The sequence below is a fragment of the Rhynchophorus ferrugineus genome, unplaced genomic scaffold, assembly GCF_030347505.1.
Source record: "Rhynchophorus ferrugineus isolate W39M unplaced genomic scaffold, kcgeb_rfMv2 rfM3, whole genome shotgun sequence".
Taxonomy (NCBI): domain Eukaryota; kingdom Metazoa; phylum Arthropoda; class Insecta; order Coleoptera; family Curculionidae; genus Rhynchophorus; species Rhynchophorus ferrugineus.
This window is the reverse complement of record NW_027472582.1, coordinates 26,882,080-26,909,171: the sequence shown is the minus strand read 5'-3', so window position 1 is coordinate 26,909,171 and position 27,092 is coordinate 26,882,080. Positions and strand designations below refer to the sequence as shown.

The 27,092-nt window shown below is 30.8% G+C and overlaps 1 protein-coding gene across 4 annotated transcripts in view; it reads right to left on the bottom strand.

Annotated features, from left to right (window-relative positions):
* The window catches only part of LOC143192946 (neuroligin-4, Y-linked), a 226,240-nt gene that overhangs the window by 4,729 nt on the left and 194,419 nt on the right, over positions 1–27,092 (bottom strand). For all 4 annotated transcript variants that reach the window (XM_076398800.1, XM_076398798.1, XM_076398801.1 and 1 more), the window contains 4 exons: positions 20,776–20,971; positions 9,312–9,515; positions 2,256–2,398; positions 1,111–1,223 (listed from right to left, as the gene is read on the bottom strand). In XM_076398800.1, the coding sequence (XP_076254915.1) occupies positions 1,111–1,223; positions 2,256–2,398; positions 9,312–9,515; positions 20,776–20,971 (656 nt within the window). The remainder of the gene's footprint in view (positions 1–1,110; positions 1,224–2,255; positions 2,399–9,311; positions 9,516–20,775; positions 20,972–27,092) is intronic.

Sequence of the window (27,092 nt, the reverse complement as noted above, 5' to 3'; positions counted from 1 at the left end):
GGCAGCCACACATTTCGACCGACCGACCGACCCGACGAACATTCCTACAAACTCACCAGACATAGCGCCCTCTGACCATCGCATGTTCAGATGTAGCGGCATGTGGTTGCGGCACCAAACCAAAATGGATTGAATATTGGATCGCTGCCAAAAGTATAGCGATATTTCAACACGGAATTGTCATAAATATGAGGAAAAGTCGCAGAAAATAATGAAAAATATTGTGATTGTATATATTGCACTGATTTTTGTCATAATAATACCTACACGTAATTTCACAATATAGCCAATAGTTTTATAATAGTTCTGAAGATCTCGGAAAGGGGTTAGAAATATTTTACGTCCTGAGCATGTAAAAAAGGGATATGAATACTAAAAATATCGGTTATTAGGTCAGTTGCAGTGCTAAAATTGCAGAAACTGGCACAAAATCCAAATGAAGATAAGGTGTGATGGATATTTATTACCAGTTATGATCCCGAAAAGAAACATTATTCTATGCACTAGCAGAACCCAGCTTTATTAAAAGCAAAATAAGCTAGAATTAACCAAATTTTACAGCAATTACTGGTTTTCAAATATTTACGGGATCGCGCACTTTCATTGAATTTTTGAAAATGTAATAGGAAAGAAGACATATAGAATGAAGATGAAGATATTACGACTGTTAAGAGGTTTAAAAATAAAAGGTTTTAAGACGTAAAGCTCATTATTTAATAAGACACTCTTCATAGATACATGTCAGAGATTTGGCATTAATTTCAGCTTCTAAATTGTATATATTTGTATAGACTACAATATCTATAAGCTTCAAGAATATTAATATAAATATCAACAAGCATTCGCTTTTTCCTTTTAACTCCTCGACTAAAGTTCATCGAGTTTTGTAGAAAAGTTGGAGAAGAATAGCCTAGTTACAAAAGTTTAAATATCACCATTTATAAAGTTAGATTAAATTAAATAACCATAGGATATCGCTACTGGTTGAATGCCAATTCAAGAAACCAAAAATATATATGATTATTGAAATAAATCCTTACAATAACAGGACAATCCAAAAAAAAAGAATTTGCGGCCCTTATATACTGGTAATTTATAAATAAAACTTACCGAGCTGTAGGTAATGTTGCTGCTCTTCATCAAATGCATGCCATTCTTTATGAAACGGATGCCAGCTTTTAAAGTCCCCTATTGGGTAGTTAGTTCTCGGTACATTCGGATTTCTAATAAAATAAAGTATTTTTTAGCGGTTGAATAACTATATATAATAAGTATAATATAGCTAATATCAACTAATATAGGATTTGTGCTATGATAAATGTTATTGCACAAGTAGTTCAGAGAAAAGCTTACATAAATAAAATTAATAAATTCTAAACCATGTCCAACGTTTTATTAACTATATAAGTAAGTAGACCTAATAAATCATATTTTAGAAACACCGAACAAACGTATTAATACATAATCAATACAACTTACAAAGTAGTTGTCTTAAAAGGGTATTTAATTTTCATAATTTTTTTATATTAAAAAAAAATGATAAATTTCAACCTGGTTAAATAATTCCAGTATAACTCCACTTTACTAGAATAATACGATTTTTTCACGCATTAAACACATTTGTCACTATCTTGTATCTTATTGTTTTCAATAAAATAATAATCAATGCATAAAGTTCCATACCAAGGAAAAAAAATCATTAAAAATTATAAGATAAAACACTTTCAATTGTCATTATAGGCAATTTTTAAATATCAACAGGTAACTGTTTTTCCTCTTTCGTAGATATTTATGATGTAAAAAGAAGAATATTCATATAATTAATATAAATAAAAGACTCCATTTACTAATTGAAAAAATGCTCTAATTGCAAGAAAAATACCCAATATTGGAACTTTTGTGCTTTACTTCTTATTTTACATAAAATTAATAAATTCTAAACAACATCCAAGCTGTTAATGACTAGATGAGTAAGTAGTATTAAAATACACATCATACACCAACGAAATTTATTCCAAATAATAAAATAGATCATTAATATAAATTAGAGTTTAGTTGTCTTTTAGAAAGCATGCGATTTATTTTCACAATTTTTTGTGTAAAAACACAATTGTTAATACATTTTAAAAAGGAATAATTAAAGTATTCCAATATAACTATTTAAATATCAACAGGTACCACGCGCTTTTTATGCTAGGGATCTTCTAATTTCCTACAGGTTAATTTAATAACACAACACATAAGATTTCACTTACCCCGTATAAGCAAAATTGCAAAAAAATTTCATAATTTTCTTGGACAACTTTTTCTCTTCGTCAGTAAAGTCATCGATCTCAGTACGGCGAATCGGAATACCGAACACATATGGTAGCTCTTCCCCGTTGTAGGTTTTGTTTCTCTACAGATGAAAGGAACACATTCGATTATAAATAGAAAATATATTTTTAAACCAGCACAAAATATAATAGACGCTAAGCCATTTCGGACATTTATGAGGAAAAATGGGTTTGGGCTTTTATTGTTAATGCCTTTCCGACATTAGAACAATTTATAACAAAGGAACATTTCTTTAAAATTATATAACAGTTACTGGATAACTTACTAGTACATAATGTTACTTATTTTTATATGTTAAGTATCTGTTTATGGGTAAAGCAACTTTAATATTTTTAATGGAACTTTTACATTTTTAATCTAATAAAAAATAAACATTTTAACTTACTACCAAAATGCTTTAATATTGCTTTTGAGAATATTTCTATTAGTGTTCATAGTATTAGTTTAGATTTTAGTAAGAAAATCTATGTTAATAGATTAATTAAAATTACAGTTAATAACATTACCTATTTTTAAATTTTAAATACGTGATATGATAGTAACTATTATGATCGTAACTCTAATACGCTTAGAAGCTTCTTTGTGTTATAATATTAGGTCTTGAAAACCAAATATTTTTAGTTTACTTTAATGTCAAACCCAATATTACTTAGTATAAGCCTTGAATAATTTTAATATATATTTTCTAAGTTATATATAACAAAATAATTGACGGACCGAAATATCCCTATGAAGTGTAGTAAATTAAAATGATGCCGAATATCTAGTTCTATATAGATAAGCTGGTGCTTTTATCAAAATTGTATCAATATTTTTTAACAAAATACAAATAGCAAAACCTATATAAGATGCATAACTGTCTACTCTATTATAAAATAGAATAGATAAAAATAATCCAAAACTTTTTGTGTAGCCAAGTGATTAACCACATTTCAGTTAAACTGCATCCAGTTATTTTGCCGTTGTGCTAAATTTAATATACCGCTTGTTTCAGGTCAACTACCTCCACCTTCTAATAGCCTTGCATAATCAAAATAAATATTGTCCTACATTTGAGCAATTCCTGACAAGTAGCATACTATTAACGAAATACTCAGCTAAATAGTAATTATTTCGTTCTTTTTTATCGTGATTTTTTTCATTTGATATGTATATTCGATATGTATATATATATATATATATATATATATATATATATATATATATATATATATATATATATATATCAAATTAAAGATATATGATTTAATTGATTACATTATATACTGAAAATATAAATAGCGAACCAATGGGTACTTATATTAAAAGCAATAAAATATTTGAAAAAGTACAATAAAATAACATTAAAGTAAAGGTAATAAGTTTCAATAAATCCACCACATATATTACAGTATACCAGTTTACGTTGCAGCCTCTAGCGATATTCAGCAGCCTCGAGCTTCCTATTAATTGCCTGGGGATTCAATAACGTCTTATATAAAAGCAATGAGCACTATGGGAAACACAGGTACTACACTTGGGCAAACTGTGGCACGTCAATATTACATCCTTTGACTAGTGTAAAGGCAATTTGATTATATCAGACACAAGGCTAATATTTATCGATAAATGTTATATATCTTCATACTAAGTGCATACGAGCTCGGCAGTTGTCTATGGTTTATTACTAAAACGTGTTGATATACTGAGAGAGTGCACTAACAATATTTACACATGTTTATAACAGTATTTTGTAATTATAAATTAAAACGAAATATATCAATTTATCTACTATAGAATATATTGCGAAATTAGTTAGCATTTATTTTATATACAGGGAATGTACAAAGTAATATCTTATTGCGTGTTGGCAGAATATGGTGTGATACGATGAATCATCGTTTAAACTGTTTCTTAAAAACAACCGGGTTTATGTATGGAAAAGGCCAGCGAAAGCCTACGATCCTAACTACCGGCTTTCTACAATCAAACATGGAGGAGGCTTCATTATGATTTGGACTCATTCACATTACTGGCCGATTTATTGTGAATCAATATCTCAACACTCGATGACAATGACGAAGTTCTTACACATACAAAACAAACTGTCAAAAGGTTCATCATCATCGAATATCTGTTCTGGCTAGCACAATCGCCAAACATTAACAAATTTGAAACATTAAGAAGAATTTTAGAGTAGAGACTGAGAAGTAGATTTCCATCTCCAACAGAATGAGACAGCATTCTGTTAGAGATTATTTGTTAAACAAGTATTGGCTTTACACCTTATTAATAAATAAATATTTTGCATATGTTAGGTGTTATGTGTGTTTTTATATGTAGGGTCATCTCATTTTATCCATTACCTTTATATATTATGGTATATCAGATTTCAAAATTCAAAAATTCATTCTACATATATTTTCCTCATTTCCCTCATAAAATACGATCTCTATTCAAAACAATTTGTTTTTCTAAAATGAATATATCTAATTTGTAAAATGATAAATATGGCTAAGATGTACTAAATTAATTTAAGAATGGATTATTTTTTAATGCGTTTTTCCAAATAACATAAGAAATTCGTGGGATGACTGGAGTTCTCTTTGTTTTGTGTATTGCTTTCCATTTATTAATGGAAATAAAGCTTTGTATTCATCCTTAAGACAATTTCTAAGCAAATCGAATTCTAGTATTGCACTTGAAGCGCTAATATCCAAGTAGCTTTTAATCGGTTGAGCAACATGACGGGGAAGATCTGCTCTTTGGTCGATTTTTGGTAGCGTTTACTTCATTTTATCTTCTGTATTAGAAGCACAGAAGATAAAATAAAATTCAGATTAGATAAATTCAAATTTCCAGAACTAATTGCTTGTTAACTATTTAATGGTACCACGGAGACTAGTGTTTGACAACGACTTTCATTTTCACGTCAAAATAGCCACCTTTAAAATATTCGAACAATCTCTTATAAGTGGTCACAGTAAAAGCATGAATTGCAAAAACTACACAAGAATTCGATTTAGTATCAGTTTCTATATGAAATATTTATGTTTTTCACACAAACAGATATTTTCAGCATCAAACTTTTATATTCTTCATACTGCAAAATTGTATGTTATAAGAAATTTTGTTGTTTTAAGCCTAATTTATCAAACGAATCAAAAGTGTACTAATAATATAATAAAGATTTGCTTTCTGAAATATGAAATTATTCTTACTGATTTTCATTATGTTACCCTAAGTTGGCTTGAATTTAAATTTATTTTGGCGGTTTCCACAAACATATCAACTTTATCCAGTTGTTCTTTATACAGAACTTCGGAACTCAACCTACGATCTTACCAATTATTTAACTAAAGTTATTCATTAGTTGGCAGCTTTCAATACCTATGAAATTAAAAACCCAGCCCAATATACAATCTGATTTACTCACCGAACTAATCTAAACTAAAATTCCTATCAATAAGAATTTGAGCTAATTAAAAGAGTATTTAATTTAGAGAATCATTAATCTAAAAGTCGGAAAAAATACCAATTAGTAAAATGGAGAAACTGGAAACATATTTCCAGTTTCCCCATTTTATTTTATCCCCCCCCCTCACTAAAGGGCTAAACTCGTAGTAGGACATGTTTTCAGGAACCCAACATATTCAGACAGATAACTTCATGTTAAGTTATACCATCATCCAGGCAAAAATAATCCGTCTTGATTTTTTTTCTATTTTATGGCCTGTATTACATCTGAACGAAATTAATCAGGCAGAGAATTAAATAAATTACCTTAAACGTGCCTTTCCACAAAATTATTGATAGAGAGTGATTATCAAAAATTAAATAGTATAATATAAGAGTAATATAGAAAGCAAAAAAAGAATTTTAAAATGTGTAATCTCAACACCAATATAATTTCAACAAAAATAATGGATATTATGACCACCCTCATTTGGCATACTATTCTGCCGGTAGTTATTCTATAGACCGTGAAAAAGAAGAGTATTTGTTGATTGATAACTGAATATTGAAACAGAGAAGACTTGCTTTGATACAACCTGATTGGAGATTCAGTAGCAAAACTGCAATAGTGAAGATGCAATATGCAACGAATGTGGTTCATCAGCTATGCTGTTAAATATATCAAAATGTTCAAACATGCCAATTTCAGTTTATTGTAAATAATGTCAAGGTAATGTATATTAAGGTAATTATAAACGAGGTATTATTTTCGTAATTATTAAATGTTTTATTTAAAAATTAAAAAACAAAACGACTCAATTATAAAGGAGGTTTATGTAATTACTTTTATTTATACTCACATAAAGTTCCAGTACATGTAATGTATAATTCCCTTTTTATCGCATTTTTTATGACCCTTTCTAATACCGACCAATCCAAACCCAACATTAAATTAAATGTTTGGGGTTAAAGAAGTCCTGTTACATACTTTTTTGTAAAGGAATTGGTCGCTCTTCATCTCCGTTGAAATACATTTTCCCTTTATCTCGTCCCCTAATTCTTTTAGCGGCGTCCGGTTTTTCATAAAAGATAAGAATCGCTTTACGTGTCGGAATTTGTGTATTCAATCACGGCCGAGCGGCACAATTTGTGTCAGGCGTGTCATAGGTCTGTCTGGTTCGCACCCAGATAAATGGACACATTGCTTCCCGTTGGCCTTTTCAGAGTGAAAATGACAAGTGCCACTTAATTGTATTTTTTATAGTTGTGCAATCTGTTTTCCAGACTAATTTATAACGATAGCTCGGTGAAAAAATTAAATGTATTTCAGTTCACCTAACAGATCAATTGAAATGTCCCCGGTCTATCATAGCAAAACACATTTTTTGGCAAAATTATTTTTTTTATTCAACATAATTGCCTTCAAAGGTTCACTGATTATAGCGCCTTTCCAACTTTTCGATACCAGAAAAGTCATATCAATATCAATAAGAAAAAATCATAGATTTTTTGGAACTTGTATATGTTCGTTGTAAAAAAGCTTTAAATGTAAAACCCCTTAGTTAAAAATTATCAGACATATCTCATAAGGATCAAAAGGAATTAGAAAATCAAATTATATTATTACACACTGTCTTAATCTTACAAACCAGAAAATTTTAAAGAGATTTTTGGAGATATGTCAACCGAAAAATAAAATGTGAATTGGCATTTTCATACTTGAAGCTAGGACTGCTTCCCATACTGCAGGCTCATTAATATTCCTGGTTCTAAAAAACGAGAAAGTGAAATATTGAAATAATTATAATTATAATAATATTATCTGAAAATATATATTCTTCATAAGAGTATATGTCGAAAGTTTAACAAATGATTTAAAATACATAAATTAAAATTAATGTATAAAAAGTATGAGCATATTTTGTATTTCAGATCTCTTATACTCCCTTAAACTATATCTATGACAAGTCGATCGTGACGTATTTTTAAAATGAAAAATAGATATTATTCATATTAAAATTGGCCAGACCTATCCTCGGAAACGGTAGCGAAATAAGCCAATTTTTGTCTATAATGTATAAGGAAAACAGCTATTGCACACTTTAACTTTCAGTATGGATTATTTAATATGGAAAATATTTGGAGAATATTTGATAGAAATATAAAACCTGCTAAACGGTGAACACTTTGTGGGAAGTATCAGGCTAATATATAACAACATTAAATAATTAAATATTAATTAATCATTTTAACTAACACATTACCAACAATACTACACAATTTTCATGAATATGAAATGAGTCCTTTCCCTTATTGGAAGTTTAACACTCAAAATAATATACAACGGCCTTTTGAAATCTCCATTTTTAAAGCACAATGCATCCTGACTGGTCTTAACATTTTACTGTGTAATAAGGAGAATAATTAGTATTTACCAATCACCGAATATTATCCGGAGAGTGATCGAAATAAATCGAAAAAAAACGTTTTAGCATTTGTGTTAGGTTACTGCTCAAAAGTAAATACAGGCCATAGATACATAATATTTTGTTTTGAACAAAACAAAACTAATTGTTATTTTTAATAAATCTACTAATGCTAATTTTGAGCAAAATATATTTAACCAGAAAATATCCCACAAAATTGACAAATTTATTTGAAATATTGCTATCATTATTTAAATTAAATTATAGAAATAACTGCTTTACCGTATTAATTTGAGTAATGAGCTGTTATTATCAGTAAGTTGTAGAATTAAATAATGTAAACAAATCTTACATCGCAGTCTCAGTAACACCTAATTTTACTGATTGAATTGCTTGTCTTATAAAGATAAAAATACCAATAACACACGTAACCTGAAGCACTGACCTCGATGTTGCAATGTCGCCCAGCTCAGTGAAGTACTCCTCAGAGAGCATTAAGAAAACTTTCAAGCACGCGGATTATCTTACCCTACGGAAGTTGTTTTTGTCTATAAACGAAGCAAGATACGTTCTGACGGTTGCCGGAAGCAATACTTAGAAATACGAAACTGATTATATCCAGTACAATAATGGCGGAAAATGGTGTGAGAGGGATTCTAATAATGTGTGAAATCGGTAACATTATATATGCTTTAACTATAATTGAGCCTCACGTGTTAATTTTATTAAAGACATAGTCTGTAAATTGTTTATTTTAAAATTTTTCTTGTCGATATATGGTTCAAGCATAATTTGACTCTGTGAAATAAAATACAACGGTATTTGAAAACTCCCCTTTCAAAGAGCAATGTATCCTGACTGGTCATTAACATTTTACTGTGTAATAAGGAAAATAATTTGTATTTACCAATCACCCAATATTTTCCGGAGAGCGATCGAAATAAATCGAAAAAGAAACGTTTTAACATTGTTGTTAGGTTACTGCCCAAAAGTAAATACAGGCCATAGGTACATAATGTTTTGTTTTGAACCAAACCAAACTAATTGTTAATTTTAATAAATATGCTAATGCTAATGATTAATAACAGTATTTTGAAATATCTAAATACTTACGATATAGCGTTTCGATCGAGTTTTGTGAGTGAAAACGTAGAAATATGACTGTAGATTAAGAGCGGAATGGTATAATCCAGTCTGGACCACAGGCGCAACTGTCCTAGCGTCAGACAATATGTCAAGCAATTCGTCTCTGGCTAGAGTGGCTCTGTCTGGTTCGTGGCCCATGTAATGCCTGTATCTTCCCTGGTCCCGCTGGAACTAATTTATGTGAATTAATTACAGGCGGAGAACTGGAAAATGTCAATTTAAAAAGCGCCTGATGCAAGTTTTATTTGCATCCGAAGCAGTTATAAATTTCCTCAGAAGACACTTGAAAATTAAAAGATACTATATATTTAAAGCGTGATATATTATGTTCAAAGACACAAAAAGATATTTTTGGTTGAGGTAAATTTTATTTTTAATTATACCCGGTTGGTAAGAAAGTATATTTAATTGTGTAGCACCAAATAAAGCTAATTCTTTAATTTTATCAACAATATTATCTAATTCATATTCAATTAAAATTGTTATTACGAACTTGTTTGAGAGATCGGTCACTTCGTTTCTATAATATTTACAGCTACTTGAAATACTATTGCAATTGTATTTCTTCATATAATCAACTTTTCGAATTTTTAGCGAAAGATGAGAGTGAATCTAATTGTAAACTTATGAAGATATTCTTATACAAGAAGCCTTAAATGTAATAGGTTGATATTTTGTTTGAATCAATATCATCAGTTTAAAAATTCCATAGCACGCGCAATGAAAAAGTCGGACGCAAATCTTTTACTGTCACTCCTTGAGAGTGAATACTTCACGGGGCATCTTTATAAATCATACTTGATATGTAGCAAAATAGTAAAATATTTCATAGATTTTGAAAAATGCCCTATTGACTAGGATCTACACAATAACCTATATTTTGTTCCTTTCCAATTTCCCTTTACAGTTTTTTACATTTGATACTAGTAAGTTAGTTAAACAACTAAGGTTATTAAAAATACTTTCAATAAAAAATAAAACCAAAGCTGTTGATTGAAACTACAAATTTGTACTTAAATAATTGGGTTTTTCGCTTCCAATCATGGTTCTCGGCATTAACTCGGCCTAGCGTTTGGCGAGTGACCAGAATGAACTTAAAAATCATCCCAGAAGACATCCGATCTTATCCAGCCTGATTACTGTCGTGACTGGGATTATTTTCCTTGTCGGATATTACACTCTTGCTTAGGATATTCACAAATAATAAACAATAATCAGAATTCGAACGCGCGACTACCGCAACAGTCAGTTGATCGCCCTGTCGCCTTAACCACTGCGCCAACCAAGCCGGCTTAAATATAATATAATACTAATATAATATGATATCTTATAATACTATATCACTATATATAACTATGTCCATAATACAGCTTTAAATATATTTCCAGGAATTTACAATACAGATTATATGAAATATTATATATTTTATAACGACACTTATTATATAATACTATATAAAATTAATTGACTTTAATGTGATAAAATATTTTAATACATTTATATGCATATATTACAACAAATACAGCGTCTATTTATTTAATATGGTATTAAATCGAGTTTAATACAACTGGAATATATATAATGACGAAAATTTTGTTAATTATATTATATTACTCATATATTTAATGACCTGTTAAGTTACTTTTATTCTATCTATAGCTGGTAATTTCCCAGTACTATAATTGAGTAATTGTTTAACATAGAATGATTAAAAACATTTTTAGGTTTAAAAATTAGAGATTCATTATTACATATTTAAGTTGAGTTTTGTGTAAGATTTAACTAAATTTTATTAAATTCTAATAGCAAAATGGCGGAAATAATGAAAAGGTTTTATGAAAGTAAAAATATTCGTAAATGGTTACAATATATTATTTTGGTAAATTATTTGCTACAAACTAGTAAGATAAACGGGTCAGTTTCCAGCTTCGACTTCCAGACAAATACTGCAATAGTCTAACATGAACTGGACACTCTCCCAGCATTTGTTAAGGATTAATTTTAAAAAATTTGACGAAATAAAATTTTATTTTAAACAAAATATAATATTCAATTAATTTATTTCTATTTTTCTAATATTTGTACAATCTTAATTATATAGATATGAATTTAATACATTTGCTTAATTTAATTCGATTTATTGCATAAGCAAATAGATACATCAACCTCTATTTCCAAAAATTAATTAAACACAAGCATTAAGTTATAAATATAATTTATAATTGAATGTTATAAAATTTGAATAAAGTAAAAATAAATTATTTAGCTCTAATTGCAAAGAAATATTAAGAATACTTATACTTACCTATATAATATAATATATATATATATATATATATATATATATATATATAATATACAGAGTTTTACCGTTTTTGTTCATCATCGATTCACATTATTATAATAGATACAGGAAGCACACTAAAATTTTCTTTCCGATACTAAGAGCCATCATGACTCAGCTAATACTGAAGTTTTCCTTTACTATATAGTGCAGGATTAATGGATATTTGGTTACCTTCTTCACTTTGTTTAGTGCTAGTTTGTCAGCTATTGTTTTGCCGCCGCTTAAACATCAATATACACGTCATTATAAAATTTGTAGAAGACCTATAAGAATGTTTCTGTAGATTTAACCTATTCTATATCTATATCATAAATATATTGAAATGAATAATATTAGGAGTTAATGTTATAACTATTCCTAATATCAGTTTAATGTAAAAAAATATAAATTAAAACATGTCTAGTTTCGTGAGGTTTGGACAAAACAACTCACTGCCAGAAGGGTCAATGTTTGAGCATAGTAAAGGTCAAACAGATTATTATCATTTTGTCTATAGAAAGTTTGATGACATGTATTTTGTTTGTACATTTTATAAACTTCATAGAGTAGTAATAATTGTAGATGTTATGTTATTAAAATAAAACTGAATGATTGAAGTAATGTATCAAAAGTACAGCAATTTTTACATATTATCCTGTTTTATTTTATTTTATATCCTGAAAATATTAGTTTGTTTATAACAAATAAACGTTGGAAACATTATTCTACTTTAAAATACTTGAAGGATAAATCTCATATATCCAACAATATAACGACGCACGGAAGCTCGGATTCTAAGGATATATTTTATGAGGTCGCTGCGCAGATATAAAATGTTAGATCTAGTTTTTCTAATATGGTTTTCCCTTTGGAAATCGTGACTTCGACTTCTTTAGAACGCGTCTGTATTTAAAAGTCGTGCGTGATATATTCTATAAGTATTTAGTAAATAAAAAATATGTGTTTATTTAATGGTGATAAAAGTTACAATATAATAACTCCAACTTTCAGTATATGGAATAATTTGATAGTTCACTGCTATGCAAAAACGCAGTAGGTTTGAATTTGACTGTTATTTTTTAATCTCTTAATCTGTAATATCATTAATTCATGTCAATAATCTATTGTTTTAGAAATGTTTTACATTTTTAATTACATTGTTTAAATTTGCCTGCCGCAACTATTTTAGGTGTTAACAGGCAATGTTTTAATAAACAATTTCATAATCTACTATTAAAATTCTTCAGTAATCATCTTCAAAATTCAGTTGAATGTTGAATTATACAGATAGTTTAAGTAAAATACATTTAACCAGAAAATATCCCACAAAATTGACATCATCTTTATTTAAATTAAGTTATAGACACGACTGCTTCATCGTATTAATTTGAACAATGAGCTGTTATTATAAATCTGTTTTAGAATTAAATAATGTAAATAAATCTTACCTCGCATTCTCAGTAACACCTAATTTTACTGACTGAATTGGCCGTCTTATAAAGATAAAAAAACCAATAACACCCGTAACCTGAAGCACTGACCTCGATGATGCAATGTCGCCCAGATCAGTGAAGTACTCCTCAGAGAGCAGTAACAAAACTTTCAAGCACGCGAATTATCTTACCCTACGGAAGTCGTTTTTGTCCGTAAACGAAGCAAGATACGTTCTGACTGTTGCCGGAAGCAATACTTAGAAATACGAAACTGATTATATCCAGTACAATAATAGCAGAAAATGGTGTGAGAGAGATTCCAATAATGCGTGAAATCAGTAAAATTATATATTCATTAACTATAATTGAGCTTCACGTGTTGATTTTATTAAATATATAGTATATAAGTTCTTTATTTTCACATATTTCTTGTTGATATATGCTTCAAGCATAATTTGACTCTGTGGAATTTAAAACACGTTTTTAAAATTGCTGAAATTGGTACTATCAGTTTTTCTTTAAATAAAATATTTTTTTTGACTCATGTTAACTATTTCAGTTTTTCAACTGATATCGAACATGATGTATCATAAATCTTATATGTTATGTTTGCTCGGATTTATAAAATAATTGTACATATTGAATTTGCTGCTTGGCAACAAACATTTGTTTCCCTCATACACAAAAAAACAATTTATTGGAAATCGAAATAATAACGAAGAGTCTACAGCGAAGGGACAATATAATATCAATATTTGACATGTACACAATATTTATATATTAATAACATGTTGAGCCTCCATTTTTATTTAAAACAGTTGTAATTCTTCGCGGGATAGGTTCTATATGTCTGTGTGTCTGAATCTTTCCAAGGGAATATTATCCCATTCTTTGACTAAAACATTCGCCAGTTGCCTCAAAGATATTAAAGATCCAAATATCCTCCTCATTCTTTGCTCTAATACCGTTCAAATCAACTGTGGTTAGGTTTGGTATTTTGATGCTGCTTAAAGGAGAGACTGAAGCTTTTTCATCGCATATAATGACCTATTATAGTTTTGCGACAATATGCTAGTCATAATAAGAGCATCATCATTGAGGGTCCTCTCAGTGAACCTAAAGTGTAGTGAATACGTGTTTACATGACCAGACAAAAGGACTGCATCTCATTTTTATTAGTGTTTTAAAATTATTTCATCTTATTTTACAGCAGTCCTTTTGGAATTCATTTATAGTATTTTTGGTCAAAAACTAGTGCTAAAATAACGTAAGTGAAAAATGAAGTGCGTGAAATAAACAATGTATTTATTTTATTTTTTTATCTTCTGGAAGTAAATTAAATAAAATATTAAAAATTAAAAAATGGCAAACCAGAGCGATTCAACCAAATCACTTGCACACTTTGATATAAGATTAGAACAAACAGCAATAACGCAAACTCCACCATCAGAATGGACTACAGTTATTAACAAAAAACGATTGAGAAGTCCAGAAGAAGAAATCGCGAGGAAACAAACAAGAATCAGTGACTATTTGTTACAGAAACCGATAGAGACAAAAAAACAGTTTTAGCAACCTGTCGGAAGAAATTGAAGAGAACATACAACCAAGCCCTGAAAAAGTTGTTCCCAAACCACCACCAATAACAGTCTATAAGGTAGGAATAATAAAAAACATCCATGACCTATTGAAAACCATTACTACGAACTACACAATTAAAACAGTGAGCTATGAAACAATTAAAATCCAATTGTTCGAAGCGGATCACTTTAAAGTTCTTATAAAAGAATTAGATGAAAGAAACACCCAATACCATACATTCAGGCCAAAATCCGAGAGAACATTTAAATTCGTGTTAAAAGGATTACATCACGGGACGGACTTTAACACCATCAAGGTAGCACTAGCTGAAAAAGGTCACGAGGTCGTAAATATTCACAATATACGACATCACACGACAAAAAAACCTCTGCCTATGTTTTATATAGATACAAAACCTAATGGAAATAATAAGGCGGTGTATGAAATCACCAAATTGGAAAATAATATTATTAAATGCGAACCACCACATATAAAAAGAATTATACCACAATGTACAAGGTGTCAAGCGCACGGACACACAAAGACTTACTGTCGCAAATCATATAGATGCGTAAAATGTGCAGGAGAACATAAGACAGGAGATTGTACTCGTAAAGTTCGCGATGAAAAAGTGAAATGTGTTAACTGTAACGGAAATCATCCAGCGAACTACAAGGGTTGCGCAGTTCACAAGCAACTACAGCAGAAACTCTATCCGGCCTTAAGGGAAAAAAGGCATCAACAAAAACAATCCACTACTACCAATCTACCACTACCAACCAGAACAAGTCAACCAGACATAACTTATGCCCAAATAGTTGAAAATGGTTCAGCACAAAAACGAGAGACAATATCTCAACCTATTGAAACTAGCAACATCTCAAGATTAGAAAATATGATGGCCAAACTAATGGATCAAATGAGTACGATGCTTGGTCTACTCACAACCGTCGTAAGCAAACTTGCCTAATGCCTGAAACCAATAGCTACAAAATCGCCGTCTGGAATGCCAATGGGCTCCAACAACACGCCAGGGAACTAAAAATGTTCGTAATTGAACAAAATATTGACGTTATGATGGTTTCCGAAACACACTTTACGGACAAAAATTATTTGAAAGTTCCTAAATATAAGCTTTATCATACAAATCACCCTGATGATAAAGCACATGGAGATACAGCCATAATAATTCGAGATGATATAAAGCATTTCGAAAAAGAAAAATTCCGCAAAGACTACCTGCAAGCCACCAGTATAACCATAGAGGAAGCCCATGGACCATTAACAATTTCTGCGATTTATTGCCCACCCAAACATAACAAAAAGGCAGAACAATTTCAAGAATTCTTCAGTACGCTAGGTAATAGATTTATAGCAGGAGGAGATTATAATGCAAAACATTTAATGTGGGGTTCAAGAATAACAACCTCAAAAGGTAGAGAACTGCTCAAAGCCATAAGGATAGATAACTTACAACATATCTCTACTGGTGAACCAACATATTGGCCTTCAGACAGAAATAAAAAACCAGATACAATAGATTTCTGTATTACAAAAAATATTGATCCAAAAAAGTGTCAGGCAGAATCATGTTTCGACCTGTCTTCTGATCATTCACCAATAATAGTAACAATTTCTTCAAAAATTACCATCAAAGATAAACCCCCTTCTCTGTGCAATAATAGAACTAACTGGCCCTCATTTAGAGAAAACATAGACCAAAATATCTCTCTAAACTTACCGTTACAAACTGAAATGGATATAGAAATAGCAGCAATAAATCTTACAAAAAATATACAGGAGGCAGCATATTCCGCGACTCCCAACAGTGAAACATTTCCAAGAAAAAATACACATATATCATGTACAATACAGAAAAAGATAGCAGAAAAAAGAAAGTTACGACGAAATTGGCAACAGCAAAGGACTGAAGAGAATAAAAGAAAATTTAATAGGGCCATAAAAGAGCTGAGAGATCTAATCCAAATCGAACAGAACCAAGGCATTCAAGAATACCTAGAAAACTTGACCTCAACTGAGGCTACAGACTATTCGTTGTGGAAAGCAACAAAAAATCTTAGGAGATCCCAGCAGCATAACCCACCTATTAAAACAAGCGAAAATAATTGGGCGAGAAGCAATAAAGAGAAGGCCGACATTTTCTCAAAACACTTAAAAAATGTTTTTAAACCTTTAAACCTACATAAAGATGACGAAAATAAAATTACTAGCTTTCTAGATTCGCCATTTCAAATGGATTTACCGCACGAGAAATTAACGGTCAAAAAAGTTAAACATACAATAATGAGAGAGATTAATATTAAAAAAGCTCCTGGTTATGACTTAATTACTGGCAAAATTTTAAAAGAACTATCAGAAAAGGCTATAAAACTATTAACATATATATTTAATGCTATGCTACGAATTAATTACTTTCCTAGTATCTGGAAAGTAGCTAAAATATTAATGATACTTAAACCAGGAAAAATACCAGAAGATGTGACCTCCTACCGACCTATAAGTTTATTACCAATAATCTCGAAAGTTTTCGAGAAATTATACATAAAAAAACTAAACTATATAATAGAAAAAAGAAAAATTATTCCAGAACATCAGTTTGGCTTTCGCAATAAGCATGGGACTATAGAACAAGTGCATAGACTTGTAAACCAAATAAACGCTGACCTAAATGCCAAAAGATATTGTTCGGCTGCTTTCCTAGACATATCTCAGGCTTTTGACAAAGTATGGCATACGGGCTTGCAGGTTAAACTAAAGAAACTTCTCCCTCATCCGGACTATCAGCTACTAAAATTGTATCTCACTGACAGACATTTTATTGTAAATCAAGGCGATGAACATACCGAATTAAATCCCATATATTCAGGAGTTCCGCAAGGTAGTGTACTGGATCCAGTACTGTATCTTCTGTATACGGCTGATCTGCCCACCACAAAAATAACTACTGTGGCAACATATGCAGACGATACAGCAATCTTAGCATCCCATGAAGATCCAGTCACAGCATCAGTAAACCTACAAACCCACCTGGAGCAAATACAATTATGGTTGAAGACATGGCGCATTAAAGCCAATGAATCAAAATCCACGCATATAACGTTTACCCTGCGTAGAAGGACATGTCCACCAGTAAATATCAATCATCTTCAACTCCCCCAAGCAGAGCATGTTAAATATCTTGGTATGCATTTAGATCGACGCCTAACCTGGAAGAAGCACATACTCTCTAAGCGGAAACAACTAGGACTAAAATTATATCAAATATATTGGCTCATTGGGCGCAAATCCAAGCTATCATTAGATAACAAGGTATTGCTGTATGAGTCTATACTCAAGCCCATTTGGACCTATGGAACTCAACTATGGGGTACCGCTAGCAAATCTAAAATATCCATCATTCAACGGTTCCAAAATAAGGTGTTGCGTGCCATTGTTGATGCTCCGTACTATATTTCAAATAAAGTGATACAACGCGATATTCCTCTAGAACCTATAACGAGTGTAATCCAACGTGTTTGTGTGAAGTACTTCGAAAGAGTGTCAGTGCATCCCAATGTACTCGCTAATCAGCTAAATATGCGACGTGATAGTGAAGTGCGTAGACTAAAACGTTTAACACCACCTGATCTGATTACTGGACATATGTAGAGTTTAGAATAAGCATTAGAATAAGACTAATTAATTAAGATAATATTTTATACAGAAGATTGCTTAATGAAGTGATTTTCTACATGCCATGTATATATAATATAAACAGAAGAAATACTTATTGCCAATAGGGCAGATTGTGGACTCACTAAGAGTAATAAAAAAAAAATTGAGGGTGCGAGATATACATTAGAAGTAAACCAGTCAGTGTTGTGATGACATGAGCAGCTGAGCACCACGATATTGTTGACCATATAATAACAGAACTACTCCCACGCTTGTAACCTGAGCATTATATAATCGTCGCATTGTTTATATTAAAGCAGTGTTGCAGCATGCAAAACTATATTGATTTCTATGTAATTTTGTTCATCCCCTGTAAGTTTAAATTCAGATAACGAACTATAACATAAGTGAAAATAAGGATACATATGTGAACAAATGAGTTTTAAATTAAAAATGTTTCAACAGAAAATAAAAAGTGGCAGTTTTTTAAACATCAAAAACTAATTACATAGAAACAGGAATCATAACTCCAGAATAACAGGCCTCATCACTTGCGATCGAAGAAAATGAAGCCGTTCGCATCAGGAATATGTATGGAGGTAACTCGAGAGTACTCATATAGCCCACTTTTCTTCGTTATTAAAATGTCATCGATTTTAAGTAAGTATTATACAGATCGTACTTTATACATCCATATTATTCTCAATTATATCTTAATTAGCAATATTTATCTTTACTATTCAGTATCAACTAATCTTCCCAATATTATAGTGGGTGTACAACTATAAATACTCCAACCTATCTAGAATATTAAATACGACATAGTTAGAACAATTTCAAGAAAACCATCAATGTTAGCGCCTCAAATCAGTATCTGGTATTTCATCTAGATTACAGACAATAATAAATATAATAAAGCAATAAAGTAAGTAATGGAAATGTTAATCCATTTAAAGCCTATCTGTAACTGAAGCATATTATAGAATGGTTCAAGATGGAAGGGAGACACAAATAATTATGTTTAAAAAACTAATCTCACTGCTGTCTGCCAAATTGTTTGACAGTAAAAAAGTTTAAACCACTCATAAATATACGAGATTAGAAATATTGGTTAGCGCTTAATCATTAAACTGGCTAATCATTCAAAAATCACATAAACTAAATAACCAGAAAAGAATTGCAGTGATGATATCGAAATCAAATGGATTCACGAATTAATCAAATCCAAGATTGTACAAATCGTATCCAACAAAATATGTTGTATAAAAAATCACTATCATTTTTCTCATTATACGAGGGTGGTTCAAATATGATCGATACAAATACTCTGACACGTTTATTTGTTGAAAAAATTTACAAAAATTTACAGTTTTCCTAGAAATTTTCTCTCACTAATTAGGCATTTTGTCCATCTTTCACGAAGTTTTTTGATGCCAGTATCTTGGAATTCCCTGGGCAACTCGGACAGCCATGTGCGGACGAACTCCTCTACCTCGTTGTCGATGTTGAATCTTTGACCTCTGAGGGATTCTTTTAGTGGTCCAAACATGTAGTAGTGCAGGGTGATAAATCCGGACTGCAGGAGGGTGTTCCAGTACCTCCTACTCTAATTCCGATATTGTATCGAGCGATATTATGAATATAAGTAATAGAAGGTTAGAGTAGTATGTAGCATTAATGGTATGTTGGGTGTGCAGGAAATCGACGTACAGCACGCCCCGCCGGTTCCAGAAAACCGTACACAGAACGTTACCCGCGGACCTTGCTGTCTCCGCTTTGACTAGCGACCCTTCCTCCTTCTTCCTTCACTATTTAGACAACATCTTGCTTTTGGGAGTGTAATAGTGTTAAAAAAGTGTCTCCCTCCGCCTCGTATCGCATCAGCAAGCGGCGACAAACTTTCAACCGCGTAAATGTTTGCTCTCTCGACGGTTTCGAGGCCATCTTTGAATGCTTTGGCCCATTTAAACACGGCAGCCCTACTCAGGCACTCACTACCGAACTGATTTTGCAAACGCAGAAAAATTTCCGTCTATTTAACGCCTTTAACGCCGACATTCACTCATGGCGATCATGCACGCGCGTGAAACATGCGCTCCCAAGGAAAACTATGCCACACTGTTCGCGCCACACCATCTACAGCCTTTCTTTCCACCATATTTGAACCACCCTCGTATATTGGTCGATTTAAGATTTTATTATTTAATTCGTCCTATTGGCTGTGAAATTTTGCGCTTCAACATACTAACATCTTATTAAACATATAGAATTTAGAGACTGAACTTAATATAGGCTACATAGATATTTTAGGAGATATTTAAAAGTAACTAACCTTTTATATCGTCCTAATATATTAAAATAACTATTTTTTAATTAAAACGTTTACTGTTTATGCGTGTAAAATAATGTGACTTACACTTAGCTTGTTATAATTATACTTGGCCCTAGTTTCCTCGAAACATACATTAGGCTTAACCTCACACCTTGTACGCATATATTTTCTTAACTCCTCATCTTTTTGTTCCTCATATATTCCGTCTTTTAGGCCCGTGTCTCCTCCTAGAGGTAAATGGATGCTTTCCATTTCTGTCACACCGTACATCAAGTCAAACCTAAAAAATAAAACACTCCTTGTGACAAACAATTGGAGTCTGAAAAAAATTCTACTATATTAAAGTTTTTTGGGCACAACCCACACGAGTAATATTCCTTCTCTCTAACATTTGTTTTATTATAGATCATTATTTGTTTAAAACAATAAAAGTAAAATTTATTTTTTCACTAAAACTGATTAGATTCCATAAATATTTTTTTTACATTTTATTGTTATGAATGCCGTTATTTGTTTACATTTTATGGAATTCTATGATGACAGTCAAATAACAATAAACACACATAAGAACGAATAAAAATTTAACTAGTAGTTATGTGGTCACAGAAGAAGGCGCGAACTAAAATTTAGTAGAATTCTTTCTAAAATAAACATTATATAAATACTTAAAGTATAAAACAATTACAGGTAAGTGTCAGTAGTTACTACGTGATAAAAACGATAGTCTTCAAAATAATCATGAATAGAAGAAAATAATTAAGACAATACAGAAGACAACAAAAATTCATTAAATGCAATACGAGCTTCAAATTTTTAAATCTCATGTAAAGGTAGAAAGTTCTCTGTTGAGTGAATTAAAAGGTGATGTTATCTAGTGCTTCATATTCAATATGTGCTTCATTTCATAATCTTTGCGATAACTTTACTGGATGTTAATTGTTCATAAACTAAGGAATGAATGAACCTCTATATATTATAAATATAATATATATAATATATATAATATATATAAGTGAATGAATAACTATATATAATATAGATATTAATTCATCATTCATATATAATATTTTTACATTATTATTTCACATTTTGGAATATAAAGATGAAAATATTCAAACTTCATATCGTATAAGCGTTAAATTAATCATTCGGGTAATATGAAACAACATGGTATTGAAAAAACTTAATTTTTTGTTTTTTGCTAGACTTCTACGGGTCCTACAATTTCACAGCTCACTAGAAATAATTCAATAATGCTTCTCTTAATGATTATAATTTAGCTATCTAATTTTCCATCTATATTTCTATGATTTATTTTCTTCGTACTTGATATCATAGGGTTCACAGCTTTAAATCAATAAAATTAGTAAATGCTCCGTAATAATAATAATAGTGATAATGGGATATGTTTATTGAAAAGTTAATTCATTTTGCGTAAATCGCATTAGCTTGGTATTGACTGAACTCTGCAAAATGCTTAATTAAGTTTTAATTGCACTTCTGATAATTTGTACTCTTATTAATAATGTGTCATTTGAAGAAAGGACTTTTGTCACTTTTCTTGAAATAGCATATATATCAAGTAATTTGGCTTAACATATTTTTGATTATCCAGAGTACTTTTTAACATTAGTACCAAAATCAATCGTCAATTTTAAAGGATACACTACATAACAAATATCTCCGGATTTGGCACAAGCGCACCATCCTGCATACAGCACCATATACTCAATATTGCCTTCCTTTTCTAATGGCGGTAGATTTTTTTCGAGTCGATCAATACGGTTGATCCAGCCAAAACAACAAAAAAATCTAGAATATTTAGATTTTGTGTTATATAAATAATTCCATAGTAATAGTAGTTCAATTGTTGTATTACCTAAACATACATTGGTTTTAAAATATGGAAGATCAACGGTAAGTGCAGAATTTAAGGTTACATTTTTAAAAGTTATACGATTCAAATAGCATCTATTTTATTTATAATGAGAATGTTAGCTGTCAAATTTATAATACATCATTTTCAACGGCACCGAATAGGTGTCAATGTATGCCAAAATTAAATGATAAGAACACAGAAGAAAATGATTCTTGTTGTGTTGGAAGCAATCAAGTCATTAATGGTGTTGATCAAGAATAGTAAGAAAAATTGTTGTAACTATTTAAACTATAACTAAAATATAACTTACAACTATTTAAATTTTATTTTATAGGTGAGGTGTAACTAGAGTTTATTGAGAGTGAATGTCAAAGAATGTGAAATTCGGAGAATCAGAGAAGAAGAAATTGGACAGCATTTTGCTAAGGTGTACGAACCGTGTATAATGATACTATGAATTAATTAAATTTTTTAACAAAAGCAGATCTGAAGCAAATAAACGAAATATAAAACTATCAACGATACCCTAATGATCTAATGACAAGGAAAATACAATGCATTTTTATATAAGAGTATAGGTAAATAAATTATTGTTTTGTAAAAATAATGATGTATTGACTGAGATTTCTTTCAGCTTAAAAATGCAATGATCCTTTCGTTTTAGGCTAGTAAATGTACAATGTGTTAATCGGAAGCTCGAAGTAGTCAATTCATTAATGGGGTTTGTGGATAAAGAATAGTAGCGATCATAGTTGATCATATTTGGAGATTTTTACGAGAATTTCACTGCTTTCATATGTAGTGGTGGCTTTTTCGATTGGTTTTGGCTACATTGGCTGGATTTAATCTAAATAATTTTGGTCTTTCTAGGGTAATGTTTATTTATATGGTTCTTGGAATTCTTGTTAATTGTTGAAATAGGTAAATTAATTTAAATATGGTATTTTTATAAAAATAGAACGGTATATAGAAATTATTTTTAATATTTCATTTTATTTCATTTTTGAAATAAAATGTGTTACTTAAAAAAAATTTCCATGTTTATTTCCTTCTCTCCGTATATATAGTTTCAACTTTAAATCAATTATTTATGAAATTTTTGTACTTTTGTACGTTTATTTATAAAAAAATATTTTATATATAAAAAAGTAGTAGGTGAATGCGCCAAATCCGGAGTTTACATATTTGTTTATTAATGTATCCTCATTTTTAATACGCCGAAATCAGTACTCACATGTTTTAATCGATGGAGCATTAATGCCATTAGCTTCCAAAGCATTCGATGACCTGCACCCGATTTATTTTAATAAAAATAAAACTTCCCGCAAACATGAATTACCCGGTACAAATTTATACATGTATACATTGCATTGAGACCACTAATAATTTGTTTTGTTCACAGTTCGAGGAAATAAAATATCGAACAAACCTCAACATGATGTTTTTTTTGAAATTGTACCCCATACTATTTAATACACAATAATACTAACTGTTGGCTTGTTTAAATAATATCAATATCTTCATAACATATTCAGTCCAATTATAGGTACATTTCAATTCATATATATTTACACTCATATAAAATAAATTGTTACTATTACTATTTAATGAAACTGACAAAGAATTCTATTATATTAATATATGTTACATCGGTAAATATAAAAACATATTAAAGGCACAAAAGCTTTTCTCTGTTGTTCCGTGTACATTCTCTGCGAAAATTTCTTTCGGAATCAAAACTTTTATCTGCGAAACGACAATGAAAGCTATAAAAAACCCAACAAACCACCTAATTCAAACTCAAACAGAGGAGCGTTTTTTCCATTTAGAAATTAAATTACGTGAAGTATCTTTTTTGTGGTCTATGGGAATGACTATATTTTGTAGGGGTAACATCCTACAATGTTTGGGGATTCTCTTAAACTACACTTTTTTATTTGTTTGGGATTGCCTTAGGGCAAGGGCAACGAAACAGTTCCAGCGTTAAGGGAAGGTTTGTTTCCATTATTGAAAATTTTAAAAAACAATTTCGTATATTCTTATCGGCGACGGCTACTTCATATCCCTGCTAGTCTCCCCATCAAAGATTTATGCTGAGGGTATCGTGTTTAAAAGGATTTTTTTTCTATAGAATAATTTAATAAATATATGAACTATCTAATTTCGGGTTATTGGGTGTATCAGTGTGTATAAGTTTGATTAGTTTGTTCATTCGATTTCCATCTGGAAATAATGTCAATTTTTTGAATCAGCCATATAGTACCTCTTGTGCCGACACCTCCAGCAAGCAAAAACAGTAATATCGTACGGTGGGGGTAATAAAAGTGACGTTCAAGAAAGTCTTCGCCTATGTCTACGCTTTCATATAAATTTCATGCAATTCTACAAAAGGGATATCAACAACACATCATTAATAACCGAATGAAATTATTAGTGCGGATATCTGCCGATGTAACTCTAATAAATTTAAAGACGTGCTGCTACAAAAAAGTCTAAAAGGACAAAAATTAAGCTCTCGTTGCTAGATTCTTGATGCTGCCGTACCAAGTGTACTCCGTACTCACCAAATATATTGACTACTGATTACCACTTGTTCAGGTTGATATAGTATGGTTTGGCAGGCATTCGGACTGGAAATGCTGAAGAAGTGCAGGAATGGATTGATAATTCGATAATGGAAAATGGCTACCGAACTAACATGGCTCTTTCGACATAAATAAACATAGAAAATAGTTGTAGAAATTCTACATTTGCTTCCAGAATGGATTGAAATATTAATTCTCTTAAAACAACCTTAATATAGAAGGTTGAAAAAATTACAATAGGATAAGTTGCTTTATGGAAAAAAGTTTACGTGGCATTTGTTCCTCAGGCAAAATTTCTAATGATAATTAACCCCTTTAATGTCAGCAATCGGACGAATTATTTTTCGTTTTCCATGTGGATGGTTTACATGATCATACACTCAAGGTAGTTACTCTACCTTGTTTTTTCAAAATGTTATCCATCCTTAAACTATTTATAATGATTATTGTTAAGGGTGATACGAAATTGTATGACAATTTATTGCCCTTTTAAGGCTTATCGTTTCTGACAGTATAATATCGAAAAAACAATAAACGAACAAAATCTAATATATGCTTAACTGAAACAAAAAGACCAACAAAAGTGTAGGTAGCATGTAGCACCACAAGCTTTGCCTTATTTTAGTAAATCATAGAAAGTAATATTTGAAGGTAATCTGTCGACTTTTTTAATGACGACTGGGCATTTATTTGACTGTGTTTGGAGGTCATTTGATGCTGTTATTGGCTCTTCGTTGTGATGTTAATGCAGCAGTATCATCTGCATGTGAGTACTGGTTTTTCTGGTCGGTAGAACAGCGGTATACAGTAAAACAATATTAGACACAGTAGACTGCTTTGTGAAACTCCTCTGAAATATATTGGATGCAATTCAGTCTGTTCATTCTCTTGGTACTATGACAAGATGTCTGTCTGTGAGATAAAATTTTAGTAACTGAAAATGAGTAAGAAGTAGAACATTTTCTTTTAATTTAACCTGCAAACTTGTATTCCAAAGGCCTGAGATATGTTGAATAATGCAGCCGAACAATATCTTTTGGCATAAGTCTAGATTTATGCTATTTACTAATCTATACACTCTACGGAATGATATTTCTTTTGTGTATTTTATTATTAAGCCTAGCTAACATTATCCGTAAAAAACTTACAGATCGATAGGAGAAGACATTTGGTTTTTCGACGGTTTAAGAATTCCAAACGCTAGAGATATACTCCATTCGTAATATTGCGTTGAATATGAATGTTATTAATTTTGCAGCCCTCTCTGGCAGCCATCGAAATGTTTTTCGATTATTAGATCATAGCTAAGAGTTTTTCTTCTAATTAGTGTCTCTCATTATTATATGTGTTTCTTGTTTATTACAATTTTCTCGGAGAAATTTAGAAAATGGGTTGGTCTTTAAAATTGACTAGATAATAATAACCAAAAAAATTATTAGAAGAGATATTTTTTCTAAATAGATACCGCTAACATAGTTCGTTAAATAATCACTTATTACAAGGTTATTAGCTTCTTATCTAAGTCTATCTAAGCTGACAGCAAGTTCCTTTCAGGATGTATGTATATGCGAAGAACGAATCTATCCCGAACACCAAACACAAAATACAGAATAAACCCCAAGCCGCAAAAATACGGCTACGCAAACAAAATCGAAGTGTCTCTGTCACTTTAGGTTTTTATCCGGTAATTTATTTTTCTTTTTCCCGTGGGACTTCAGGTGATATACGGCCCCGGTAATCTGCGGAGTTTTTATTTTGAATTTAATAAAGCAAGGCGAAAACATCTTGTTTTTGCTCAGTGCCGATAAGGGAAAATATTGTGCGGAAATCGGACCATTCCAATGGGAAAATGCGATATTTATTTGATGAAGTATCGATTTCGATTTAAACCTTGTGAAAAACGACCTGAATGTTTATGAATTGCTTACCGATCCATC